Below are 14543 nucleotides of genomic sequence, written 5' to 3'. Positions count from 1 at the left end.
GCAGTTGTATGTCAAACCCTGTGCTAGCTTGCCTCTGATAATTTGGCTAACTTTAGCTGCACTATATTCTTATTCTATAACATGTTTCAGGTCAATTAATCCTCATGTTAGCTTACTTTATAGATGATAATTTGGCTAATTAGCAGCAGTCTGTTTGGGCGTTTGTGTTACATTAACAAAGCAAGGGACATTTTACATATTTCCTCATGCTAATTTACCTCCTGCTAACTTTAGCTACAGTCTGTTTGGGCGCTTGTGTTTCATTAACAGAGCAGTAGACATTTTACATGTGTCCTCATGCTAGTTTACCTCATAGGTGATAATGTGGCTAACTTTAGCGGCAGTCTGTTTGTACGTTTGTGTTTCATTCCATGTCAATCCTCATGCTAGCCTACTTTATAGGCGATAATTTGGCTAATTAGCGACGGTCTCTTCGGGCGTTTGTGTTACATCAACAAAGCAGGAGACATTTTACATATTTCCTCATGCTAACTTTAGCTGCAGTCTGTTTTGGCCGTTTGTTTTTCATTAACAAAGCAGCTTCACGTCAAACCTTGTGCTAGCTTTCCTCTGATAGTGCGATTTTCCCCTTATAATCGACCCTCAAAATGTAGTGAGCTCTGGTGCGGGCTTAAAAAGAAGTGGAAGATGAAATTACCCATGATGCTTTTGCGAATTGAGTGAACCGGCTGATATTTTTCAACAAAGATGGCGGCCACTTTTTGGCGACAATATTTTCATTTTGCAAATAAGAATGCTACAATGTCGAATTGTGTTGGTTTATATACATCCAAAGGACCGTTGAGCTCTGAACACTAATGTCAAAAAATAAGTGACGATTAGCTAACTAGCTAGCGCACGTCCGCCACACAGAGCTGCATGACGGGCAAACGCTCTCGAAGCACTCGCCACCGCCAGCTAGCTCTGCTACATCTTGTAGAGAAGAACCGGCGTTGATGGATAAAAACAAACAGCTGGATCCGCCGGCATTTTTCCTGAAGGACACCGGCAGAACTGTCAACATGTGACGTAGGTTAGCACGTTCGCTACGTTCACTACGCTAATTTGCATGTAGTGGTGTCCCAATACCACTTCCCTCAACGAGGGGAATTTACGGTTGAGGGGACTGAAAACCAAGCGGAAATTTTAAGGGGGAGGTGTTGGGGCGGAGCCTTAATCAGCGGTGACAATGGCCTGACGGACGTTCATTTGTATTTAAATTACATTTCTTGACGACCGGGTGTCGATTCTAAAAGGGAATTCAAATTGTTTTAGTGTACGGCTGCGGAATAAAGTGATAAAAAATGGTCTGCATACACCAAAGTGTACGAAAGTGGATTTATTTCTGGATCTGAGTGGAGGCATCAATCGCTGATCCCGAACCTTTTCTAATTTCACTGTTTGGAGCCTTTCTTTCACTTTTTTTCTCTTAGCCTGAAACAGCCCCGTATTACGAACCGCACAGTAATGATAAATCTCTCGCTCACGTCGCTGTGACCAGAAAATTCTTTGAGAGATGGGGGGCGAAGGTAGAAAGTGCAGATATCAGGTTATCAGTTTCAATGTCTCAAAATGGGGGGGGGGACATACACAACTGTGAAGGGGTAAACAGAAACCAGAGCTATCATCAAATAAGAGCAGCCCCGGGAAGCCGTTTTCTCTCCTTCAGCAGCCGCCGAGCCCAATTTCACAGGCCCCACTGTGGCTGAATGGGAAGAAATTGGAAAAAAAATATGAAATCGATTGCTCAGATTGCAGTTGTACTCTTATTTGTCTCTGCTGCTGTCATTTTACAGTGTTATACAGTGTTGGAATGCATTTCCAGCCGGCTGCACAGCGCTGATAATGACACTACACGAATGGCGCTTTTAAGTTTGCAGCAATCCCCGTCTTTTTACCGCCCGAGTGCTGACTTTCTGTTTGAACGAATTTAGGTTTTTTCAACCGTTGTCATTTTTGCATGTCGCTGAAGGGAAAGCAAACGTGTTGCTGAGGACATCGGTGGCTCTGTTTGGTTCAGAAACTGGTCTAATAATACCAAAGCAGTGAAAATAGGGTGTCCTTAAACACTTGTATTGTCATAAAAATGCTTTAAAATGTCACAAGAGTCTAAGGAAATGTGTTCAAGTCTGGTTTTGAAATTCTTCTTTCTAGCAGGCCTTGTAGGTTTCAAGGCCTGCTAGCCCTTTCAAAAATGTCTCGACAAGAGAAGCAAGACGAGGATCTGCATTGGACATGAAAAATGGAAATGGGTAAAAGTGGAGAGGGCTTTGAAGGACAGCGGCCATGTATGCTCGCTGTAACGGTAAAAAATGGTGGGTACCAGGTACTATTATCAAAGTGATAGTTCGGAATTTTGGACATGAGACCTATTTTCCGACTCAGCCGGTGTGATGGAGACGTCTGGAGACGTTTTCAAGAAATTTCATTCAGTTCTCCTAGTTGCAGAGTTCTCTGGTGCTATGGCTAGCGCGAGTCAATGGTACATGTTAGCATGGCATTAGAAACACTCATACCGACTCCACAGTGCACCCGAGGCAAATCAATTGTAACGGCAGACTTTCACTAGTCCGGACACATCCGGTTGCGTACACTGAACCGCAGAAGAAGAAGAACGTCCGTTGTGGAGGTGTTTCACGAGGGACAGTGTCTTCTGACTCTGGGTCTGACTCCGGGTCAAAGCCGTAAAAGGTGATAGGTGTTTTGATAATGAGTAGCAGTGCATCCAACGTTCCAGAGGGGGGAGCTGCGCTTCTGAGCGCTGACGTGCTAATTACGCCACTTCCAGGTACCTGGCCAATCACAACACAGTTCTGTCTTCTGGGGTTGACATTTCGGTCTGAAACGGCACGGCTGAAGAGAGCTTCAGTCAGGAGAGATTTTGATCGGCTGGTTTGCAGGAGCTAGGAGGTTTTTGACCATCAAAACAAGTTAATGTATGTAAGTCGACCTCCATAACTAACATATATGTGGGCCAGGACCACTCTGGACTGGACGGATACCTGGGTACTAAGCGGGCAAGGGCTGGTCCTATATGGTATCACTAACATGGGTGGGGCCATCATGGAAACCACGGACAAACCCACATATAAGCCTTACATAAACAATGCTGCGCTTGTGTCTCCTTGTCTTTGTCTTTCAGGAACTCTCTCTTTCTCGACCCACAAGAACCTCGAGTCTAGGAAAAGGAGAGGTTCAACACTGCATTTACAATACGTTTGATTTAGGGTCACAGTATCCATTTTGAAGGCGATAGTGTTTGCACTTTTATTTCTTTTACATATCGCCCCTTTAATGGAAATCCAGCCATCGTCCCGCTTTCCATTTACTCTTGGGCTTTTCCTCTGTTGTGACATGTCAAAATACGCCGCCGTGAAAAAGACTGATATGGACGGATGAATAATATATTATGCAGTATATTTTATGATATAATACAGGCCCTGTACGTGGTGCGCTATATTTTAAACAGTAGTGCGACAGTGACAGGGCCATTGTTTCCAGGAGTCAGCATGTTTACCCTCACGATCCCCGAGCTGAAGCACCGTCAGAGGGTTTTATCCGTCTTTTATTAAGGTTCTGGCGACGTTTCTCGAGAGGAAAAATTCCTGTGTTGACAACTGTTGAAAATTAGCATTTGAAACATATAATGGAAATTCTCCAAGTTGGCTGTGAAAACAGGCAACACTTCAAGACACCGACGCAGCCCGTAATGGGAAAGTGGGTTTGATGTGAGAGGGAAGCTGAAAGGAGTTAAAGGGATTTTTTTTTATTTTTTGAAGTATGGTTGTGTGAGGTACTGGCAAACGCTCGGTGAGGACTCGGCCAAGAGCGCCACCAACACCTGCTTCACACTCCTACAGTGTTTGGTCTCATTTACAACGTTCCTAGAGCATAAATATTGTAGTTTTTATATACATATATATATATTACTGCCGTGAGACTTCATGGTATCTGCCATGTTAAACATCTGAACATTTTCAATTACCAGTTTATTCGCCTTAAGTTATATCTTTGATGTTCGCAGTCAAAAATATCTGCCACAAACACTAAAGATTCAGTCTAGAATAATTATCTTCAGAGGTTTGAGTGGAAAACTTAGGTTTCCAGGCACTTTGTAATGTCAGTTTTTACACTTTTTTATTGATATTTAGGTGCGTGGATGCGAAGCCTAACTGTATTTTGAGACATTTATAAAACCTTTGACAAAGTTAGGGACTAAGTTAAGTCTCCCATTAACTGCTGGCCATGAAGTTGTGAATCTGGATGTACTTTAGCATTGTTACGGACGCTAATTATCTGAAAGATCTAGTTTTTTTTACATGTTTATATGGAGATACATTCTCCAGAGTAGAATGAGGGAACTTTTCTCATAAAAGAATCAGATTATTCATCGATTACTAAATTAATCGCCAACTATTTCGATAATCGATAATCGGTTTGAAGCTTTTTTCATGATTAAAACAAGATTTCTGATAGTTTTAGCTTTTGTGTGAATATTTTCTTGGTTTCTTTGCTCCATATAACAAAGAAATCATTCAAACTGAATCATTTTGGTTTGTCAAAACTGGTGTTGTTCATTTTTCAGGAGGTTTTCCTGCCAACATGTCCGTCACTGGGCTTCTGCGTGAGGATTGGAGGAAACCAGTTTTTGATCGACAGCATTGACAGCAGGAACATACACGACATCAGAACCTTTTCTGCATTTTCATTTGTACATATACACTGTAACTAAAAAACACAATGTTATAATATTTCTGTTTTATATAATTTGCGCATTTCTTTGTTCTAGTTGATCGTTTGCAGAATTCATATAAGAATTTATGTGTAAATAACTGGGCCTGAAATGAGATCCCCTGTTTCAAAGACCAGCAACCGTCACTGGTTAGTAGTCAGACTAAGACAGGGCTCTGCAAACTTTATTATGAAAAGAGACATTTTTGTTGCCTCTCCACCCAAATAAATGTAATCTGGAGCTGCAAAACCTATGATAAAGATAAATATATATATATAAATTCTTTTTAATACAGACTGTTGCACTGTTAAACTTTAAGAACTACAAAAAGAAAAGTGTTGACATTCCAGTGTTGTTTATACTCAACCTCTTATAAAGTAGAGAAAAAAACAAGTAATTTTTCCATTGTTTGTCCATCCATCCATGGAAAATTAAAAGTAAGCCATTTTGAAATAAATTAGACAATATTTGGATTTTATGTAGCTCATACTCGAACAAATCTGTGGATCCAAAAATGAACAGGACTCGAAAATTCGAAAATGGCTTATTTCATATTTCAAATGCAAGTTTTTCGAGTTTGGGGAGGTTTTCAATATCGTGTTTGACGCAGACTTTGGATTTTTACGCACACAATGTTAGCACACTTTTATTTATCGCCTTGATCTATAAAAGAATGAGGTGCTGGAGAAAGAAAAAAAAAAGAAAGAATATTAAATAAACTTCAGAACAAATTTAGAAATTTAGAAAGGAGTCACTTTTATAAAGGCATTTTAATCGGGCTAACTTGCATGACATTAAGAAAACCGAATTATTATCTTAGCCTGACTATTATTGGATTTTTAACATGCATATAAACACACTGTTGTGTGAGTGGGGGTAATGTAGCTTATGCAAAGTGGGTAATGGGTTGTTAAAATTATTATTTTTTTAATATTTAACATGTTTTATTGCTTTGTATTCACCTGTTCTAATAGTCTGAAATGACTTTTTATTTGACTTGAAAACACCGAGTGCAACAACTAACTTTCTATTTTTTCCTCCTTCTTCCTTATTTCAGACGAGAGCGCGCTGATTGGCTGCGCAGATCCGTGCTCGGGCCTCCGATTGGCCGCGACGACCCGTGCTCGGGCCTCTGATTGGCCGGCCCTTGTTTCCGGGGGGCTTCGTTTCGCCGTGCACTCACTCACTGACGTTTCTCGATGAGCCCCGGTCGAGACAGACTGGAGAGAATGGCTGCCAGTGGAGGTTAGCGAAATACTCTGTTGTTTTGTGTGTTCACCACTCAAATATGGCCTCTTTTCCTCCCCCTCCTCTTTTGTGTGTGTGTGCCGGTGTGTTCGCCGAGTGTTGCCCCCGCGTAGTCGCGGAGAGAGCGGTGACATGTCGAACGGGGTCGGGTCTCCGACTCGCGACTCCTCCAAAAGTGTTGTGTAGCTCGTCGCTAGCCTGCCGTCTGTGTGCTAGCGTTAGCCGTGTGGCTAACTTTCGGCCGGTTAGCTCACAGTCCACAGCTGATTGTGTAAACACTTGTTTTGTGACAAGAGACAAAGGGCAAGATAAAAGTGTGTACTTGTTTTTTTTGTTTTTACTCGTATCGGCGCTAACCACGTATGCATAAACGTGAATCGTTGTTTGCGTGAGTTTAAACGCAGGGGGGGATTTAAAAAAAAAACACCGGAGTTTTTTTTTTCGCCCCTGTTATCGCTCTATCACATCTCGCAGTGTTGTCAAAGAAAAGCTAGCTTAAAACATTAGCTCGCTTCCTAGCTTGTCTGCTAAAAGTTAAGCTCGCGTGTCAGCGAGCTAATTCAAACTCGAGATGCGCTTGTTGACAATTAGACACTCACGCGTCGAATTATTTACTCGTTTCTCTGTTAAAAGTTGGTCGAAATCGCTAGCGCTGCGGACGCCGGGGCTGCGGTGCGAGGAGTTAGCCGGGCTAGCTACCACCTGGCGAGGCAGTAGTTCTCTATTCACTCGCCTCGGGTCTTTGTCCTGTCACCACACGAGGTTATTTGTTGGTTACCAAAAGTTTATTTATTTATCTATTCATTCATTTTTAGCAACCACAACCGCTCGGTTAATGCTGCAGTAGTGAAACGGGCAGCACAAGAAGTTGTGCTGACACTCTTATAACTTGCAACGACACGTGCGCTAAGAAACATGTTGACTTTGCAGACCCTCGTTATAGGGGAGCCACACACGAGTCTTGCAGGCCCCGTGTGTTGTTCTTGTGACAACATGGACAGCTTTAGATTTAAGTCACGAACAGGCTGATGTTGCAATGGTGACTAGTTTTCATATGCATTGATACACACTTGGCCCTTAAAGGTCAAATGAAATTAAACTTTAAAGACCAGGGGGTGCCCCAATACCACTTTTCCCGACCGATACTGGTCAAAATCACTGATAAATCATGTATGTTTCTTGATTCTCGTTGCACAGACTGTAAACGTGCATGTTAGCTGAATCAATTAAATTCTTCTTTGTGGGAGAATTAACTCTCAATTTGACATGACGCATGCACTAAGGCTGGTCTTACGCGACAACGCTCCCGGGTGAAACCGACAACATATTTTATCAGATGTGCCTCTCTTTAAGACGGCGACATCGTTTTTGGGGCTTAAAAACGCAAAAAAAACCTCCAGAGTGGAAATATTAAAAACGCTCCACTGCCGCGTTCCCGTCTAAAGGGTTGAAAACGCGAAATTGCGCTCTGAGCTGCTCCGTACGCGTTGACGTCAGATCCACGTGCAGCACAGCCAAACAACAACAAAGATGTCGGTTTATATCCGTCAGTCGTACATTCAAGTTGCTTTAGCTGCTACTTCGCGCTACTAGAGAGAAGTAGAAGGACGTTTCAACGCTCCTGCGCTCCCGGTGTTGTTGTATGGCAGTGCTTCACAGTGCCACCTAGCCACCTGGCATGCATACTACATCTAATTTCACACACTAAAAATAAAAATTGTAAATATAGTATATATAATAATATATAGATATAACTTGCCACGACACGCATGCGGAGAAGCATGTTGATTTTGCAGATCCTCGTTATAGGGGAAGCACACAGCGTTTACAGGCCCATTTGTTATTCTTGTGGCAACGTGGTCAGCTTTAGATTCAAGTCACAAACAAGCTGATCAGAGAAACAAGGTTGTCGTGGTGATTAGTTTTAATATAAGTTGGATTAATACACTATTGGCCCACAAAGGTCAAATTAAATCGAACTTTGCGTGTCTCAGTTCCACGTCTTGTCCGACTTTGATAGCACCACTAGGGATGTTCCTGTATAGTGCACGGTTCTCTAAACTCTCTGGTAAAATTGTAAAAATAAATCAGCAGTGTTGATGTTACACAGTTGGAGAATTGAAGAATCTTTAGTTTCTAGCACAAATGTGTAAACAGCATAATACTTTTAAAGGGTCTAAAATGACTGTATTGGTGCTGATATTGGTGTCTGCCGATACCTGAGGTTGTGTCGTTGGTATCGGTGATGATATGCTAACCCTAATCACAACGTTTGAGTGTCTACAGATACTGATAATACTGTTAATGACATATTTGTGCTGATGCATTTACCACCCAACCAATTCAAAAACTGTGACTGAATAATAAATGTTCGGCTACTATAAAGGTAAAAGAAACGGCTAACAAACTATGTTTACCGTGGCATTTATGCGAAATTTAGGGTTGGATTTCTTATAGTATTGGTTCATCGCTCCCTGAAAGAAACAAACGTTTCTCTAAGATTTGCTGTACTTGCACAGTAATATTTAAAATATAGGTGTTTATACAAGCTACAAAGGTACAGTAGTTACCTTAGTAATGTCATTTATCCCATTTTTGTGTCCTTCTGCTTTGGTTTCGCTGAGAGTAGACTGTAATACCCACTCAAAGTGATCGATCACCAACGTTAATGTTTTTTTAATGATGTTTTTCTCTGTTTTCTGTCACGTGCAGAGGTAGGGAAGCTGTCACAAGTACAAAATGGGACGCCTCCGACCACCAACTACAACGGGGTAGACGCCGTTCATGCCTGCACCATCCTTCAGCAGCTCAAAGCCTTGTACGACGAAGCGCAGCTCACGGACATCGTTGTAGAAGTGGACCATGGCAAGACTTTCGCGTGTCACCGAAACGTCCTGGCAGCAATCAGCCCATATTTTAGGTACGTTTTTGTTTTTTTCCACGAGTTTGTACTTTATTAAAAGTAGGGAAACATTTCAGGAATACAAGTTCAGCCACTTAGCTAAGGGGTCACTTAATAAAATACATGTCTGTTTGGGTCTATGCTATCTTAAGATTATGTTATCCACTTTATCTCAGTGGTAGAAAGCCTTATCTGACTGAAAAGTGAGGTTTTGTGTCTTACTCCCTGCACCAAAGTCCGTAGACAATATCGTAAATTTTACACCGTGGCGCACAGGAGTTGTTGATCCACTGTCCCTACTAGTAACCATGTTTTAATTTAATTTAAGCTACCTCTTTCATGTATATTTCAACACTTTGTTCTGTGTATAAATTGTTAAGCACACCCCAGGTCCTCCAAGAAAAGACAAATATTCAACTTTTACTGGTTTAATATTGAGATAAATGTCATTATTTATATCATATTTCATTGTTAACACGGGAATTTGTTCCCCAAACAGGTCCATGTTCACCAGTGGCCTTACAGAGAGCAGCCAGCGCGAGGTCAGAATTGTCGGGGTGGAGTCCGAATCCATGCACCTCGTCCTGGACTACGCCTACACGTCCAGGGTCACGCTCTCCGAGTCTAACGTCCAGGCCCTCTTCACTGCAGCCAGCATTTTCCAGATTCCCGCACTACAGGACCAGTGTGCCCAGTTCATGATCAGCCGCCTTGACCCGCAGAACTGCATCGGGGTTTACATGTTTGCTGATGCCTATGGACACCAGGAGCTGAGGGAACGCTCGCAGGACTACATCCGCAAAAAGGTCAGTGTGGAGTTGTTATTGATCTGTCGATAATTAGGGATGCACGGATATCTGACGATTTTTTTTTGGCCGGCCAAATTCATGCGACGCCGGCCAAAAACGGTATAATCCAGCTAACGTAAACTCTGACGGAGGAGCGTGATTTTCATTGTTTTTAAGCCACTGTCAGTACTGTTCTCCTCAACGAGCAGGCGTTGTAAAGCGGTGACGGCCGGGATTACGTCGGCTGCAGGAGGTTGCAGAGCTGATTTTCTTCGCTCCTGGTCAATAATGCTCGCCTGCTAGCTGGCTGTAAACTGTGGAATGGATTTCCTGAACGGATAGTGCATCATTACTTCGCGTCTCATTGAGACACGCCGCCGTTCAGGAAATCCGTTCTGCTTTTTGCAGCTAGCTAGCAGAGCAGTCAGGGAATCACTTGTGGAAACATTTCAGCAGACAAGAGATGGGCTTGGAAATCTCTAGAGTTGGAATCGGACATTTCCGATCTGTGAATCACGTCTGTATCGGAACCCAGTACCGATACTGGATCGGATCGGCCCGTCCCTGTCGATAATGTCCGTTGCTACTCAAAGTTTCAGTGTGTAAGAATGACCACTAATTAGCCACGCTTGGTAGGAAGGTTCCACCTACACCGCTGCTGTAGAAACTGTGACGAAAAATGGTTGCCTCAATTATAACAAGGACACTTCTTTGCGTTACTGGTGGTTTCAGTTGTAGTTGGAAGTTGGAATTTCCTAGTTTGTAGCCACAAATTTCAACAGACCTTAAGTTATTCAGTTAAGTTCATTATAGTCTTGTAATAGTGCTTTGTCTGGCTGTTAATAACTGACACATGTTCTATGTTTTTTGTTCTAGTTCGTATGTGTGTCCCGGGAGCAGGAGTTTCTCCAGATGACCAAGGAGCAGCTGGTCAGTATCTTGAACAACGACGACCTCAACGTGGAGAAAGAGGAGCACGTCTACGAGAGCATCGTCCTCTGGCTGGAGCACGATCTGCGTGGTCGCGAGGCCCACCTCGCCGAGGTGTTTTCCCAGTGCATCCGTCTGCCCTTGCTGGATGAGGCCTTCCTCAGTCGGATACCCGACCCCTTTGCTTGTGCCATGTCCCTGTCTAAAGACCCTGCTGAGGCCAAAGCCCGCCTCACCGGCACCAACGGTTGCCCACAGCGTCTGGGCATGACCGCCTCCGAGATGGTCATCTGCTTCGACGCCGCTCACAAACACTCAGGGAAGAAGCAGACGGTGCCTTGTCTGGACACGGCCACGGGCAGGGTGTTCAAGCTCTGCAAACCGCCCAACGACCTCCGCGAGGTCGGGATCCTGGTCACGTCGGAGAACGACATCTTCATCGCCGGCGGTTACCGGCCGAGCAACAGCGAGGTGTCCATCGACCATCGAGCCGAGAGCGACTTCTGGCAGTACGAGCACGCCGGCAACCGCTGGCTTCCGCGCGCTCCCCTGCTGAGAGCGAGGATCGGCTGCAGGCTCGTGCACTGCTGCTGGAAGCTCTACGCGCTGGGTGGTCGGGTTTACGAAGGCGACGGGCGGAACGCGCTGAAGTCGGTCGAGTACTACGACGCCAGGGACAACTGTTGGACAGCGGTCAATCCCATGCCGGTTGCCATGGAGTTTCATAGTGCTGTCGAGTACAGGGACCGGATTTACGTCCTGCAAGGTAAGAGTTGGTAACTTCGTTTTGCTTTGTCCTAGTTCTGTGAACAATGTTGTTGGGACTTTTTCCATCTTTAACTTTAGGAAAGAGACTCTCTCGGCTCATTAGAAGCGTTTTCTTTTAGTAGAATCTGCAAAACTTTTGTATCACAAAGGCTTTTCATCCACACAGAACTGGCATTTTGGTCCCAAAATGAAAAAGTCTGGAAAAAGCCAACCTTGCCAACAAAATGCAACTTTAGTTGAATGATGTCATCATCTTCTTGTGTTTGGAATGTGTACAAAGCGTGTAGCTTTATGCACATGCTCCATATCTTCTCCATTTATGGTGTAATTTCTGTTGCCTGGCCTATACTGTACTCTACAGAGTTGAATCTCATTTTGAGGGGTGGGAGGGCTGATCTGGTTGATCCCAAATAAGCCTGACGTGATCCTTTTAGTCAAGGTGATGATGGGAAATGGTGTTAAAACATCATGGTTCTTGAGTAGGTACACGCAACACAGAATAATGTTGCACGACATCTGCTGCTGTAGGCCATCTGCTTCAAGATTTGATGGTTGTTGATAATTTGATGGTTGTTGAAATGAGTCAATGTTGTGTTTCCATCATCTGTGAAGTCTGGTGCTTTTCGCTCTGACCTCTAGCATCAACACAGGATTTTCTCTTTCTCTATGCAAACATTAGAGATGGTTGTGTGTGTGTGTGTGTGTGTGTGTGTGTGATGATAGTGGCGTTTCTTACATAATCACAACTCTATTAAAGAGTTGTGATTACTCAAAAATGTCTTGGTTTTGTTCACAATCCAACATCATTCACTTTTAATGATGTATTTATGATATGGGATAAAGACACTTAGAAAATATTGATTTATATCAAGCTGAAAAACCAAGAGTTATGAAGAGTTGGCAACTACTTTAGTAAATTATTCATTATTGCAGCCACAACCTCAAATCAACAGTACTTAATTCACCTTTCTTGATGACAGATTTGAATGTTTACTAAAGAATTAAAGCAAATTTTCTTAGCTTAAAGGTGCATTATGTACTAAATCTAAATCAACTGGCCATAAAATCCTCCTAATATGTCACAGAGACTCAGGAATAATGTTCATATAACAAACTGAACTCACCAACAACAACAGTACAGACAAAATATTTGCATTAAAAAAAATATTTTGCAGACTGCAAATCATGTTTATGTTTTGAAATCATGTTTTGGCGTCATGTGGCGCCACCTACCGCCGTCTACCAATCATTGCAGTCAGTAGAGTCTCAGCTGCCGCGCAACCACGGGTTGCCAGTTGCGTCAGAAAATGAAACCTAAAAGACCTCGGTATTTTGAATTTGAATGTAGTAACCATTTTTGGCCACATTCTTACATATGGCGCCTTTAAATGTGATTATTTTCTGGTTTCTTCCCTCAATATAACGTAAAATAGTCTTTAAAACCAATTAATTTTGGTTTGTGACAGGTTAATCCATTATAGAAATAAGAGTTGCAGGCCTACATGTGATTGACTGATTACTTGACGCTTGACCACAGCTGAACTTTGTCCCTTTTCGTTCTCCCGCAACGCAGGTGAATATTTCTTCTGTTACGACCCGCGCAAGGACTATTGGAGTCACCTGCCCCCCATGAGCGTCCCCCGGAGTCAAGGCCTGGCGGCGCTGCACAAGAACTGCATCTACTACATCGCCGGCATCTGCAGGAACCACCAGCGCACGTTCACCGTGGAGGTCTACGACATCGAGAGGAACGCGTGGGGCCGCAAGCGGGACCTGCCGTTCGACCACGCCACCAGCCCGTACATCAAGGCCATGCTGCTGCAGGGCAAGCTCCACCTGTTCGTGCGGGCCACGCAGGTCATGGTGGAGGAGCACGTGTTCCGCACCAGCCGCAAGAACTCCCTCTACCAGTACGACGACAAGGCGGACCTATGGACCAAAGTCTACGAGACGCCCGACCGCCTCTGGGACCTGGGTCGCCATTTTGAATGCGTGGTGGCCAAACTTTACCCGCAGTGTCTACAGAAAGTGCTTTGACGTAGCTCACGTTGTGAACCCAATCTCCTGCGGCAGACGGAGGAGGAGGAGGAGGAGGAGGAGGAGGAGGAGGAGGAGGAGGAGGAGGAGTCGGTCCTGCCTGCCTGCCCTTGTGCCTGGTGTTGCCTTTGGGGTTTTCACCATCAGGATTTTTTGTTTTTGTTTTGGTTTAGTCTTACGTTGTCAAAAACTTCGGTTTAACGTGATCAAAAATGGGGGTGCTTTTAAAAGATTGCAGTATTTTTTTTTTTGTTTTTTTATCCGGACGGCACCACACAGGCGCTTGTTTAAGAGAAAAACCGTACAATGAATCATAAGTGCAATTATCCTTTTTTTTTTGCTTCCTGTTGAGCCATGTTTTGTTTTTGTTGTTGTTTTTAAAGATTAAGCAAACGATAAGCATGCGGTTTTCGAGGGCGTCGCGCAGGATGAAAGTGCCCTCTGGTGGCGCGGATGCTACGCGGACGTCGCCGTCAAATGAAAACCTTTCTATATATAAATAATTATATAAACTATATATATATTCATACGGGTAAGATGAGTACCTTAGCTTATGAGTTGGTCGTCGGCTCCGAGGTTTGCGCGTCGTTTTATTACCGTTGTTTTCCGTTCTCGAGATTCTCGCTAGCTTGTTTTATAGATGAGTTTGAATTTGAAGTGTGCTTTGTGATTTACATTACCTTTAGTGTTTGTTTTTGAAGCTTGAATAATATCGTATGTATGCCCCCCCACCTCCCACCTCCTCCCTCTTCCTTCACGAACGTCAGTGTGTCAAACAATACACTATGTGTGGCTTCCGAGCTAATTTTCTTTTTTTTGTGATTCCAGTCGCGCGAGACTCCCGCTCGCCTTTTTCGACGCCAGAATGCACCTTCTCCACATTGGAGAACTAAGGACGGAGTCGACGTTCGCGACGACACTAAGCGGGAAAAAGTTCAGACCAACTAACAGGCTTTACCTCAGAAACCTCCGAGATTTTAGAGTTAGGAGTGAAAGGGACGTTTGCAGGGCCGTCGTGTCGATGAAGCAACCGTGTGAAAAGCTCAGTTCAGCACTGAGCTCTGTTGATGATTTTTTGTTTTGTTTTGTTTTGTTTTGTTTTTTTACGACATGGGGGAAGAAAAAGGTGTGGCTTCTT

The 14543-nt window shown here is 43.6% G+C and overlaps 1 protein-coding gene across 1 annotated transcript; it reads left to right on the top strand.

Annotated features, from left to right (window-relative positions):
* Positions 1-8688: 8688 nt before the first annotated feature.
* On the top strand, positions 8689-13405 carry kbtbd8 (kelch repeat and BTB (POZ) domain containing 8; the record flags this gene model as incomplete). Its single annotated transcript, XM_083908071.1, has 4 exons — positions 8689-8900; positions 9382-9688; positions 10547-11366; positions 12942-13405. Coding segments are annotated over 4 exons (1803 nt in total), but the record flags the coding sequence as incomplete, so codon positions are not given.
* Positions 13406-14543: the final 1138 nt, after the last annotated feature.

Source organism: Microchirus variegatus (genome assembly GCF_963457635.1).
Source record: "Microchirus variegatus genome assembly, chromosome: 21".
NCBI classification, from domain to species: domain Eukaryota; kingdom Metazoa; phylum Chordata; class Actinopteri; order Pleuronectiformes; family Soleidae; genus Microchirus; species Microchirus variegatus.
Note: the sequence above shows the minus strand (reverse complement) of the source record. Positions and strands in the feature narration are given on the sequence as shown.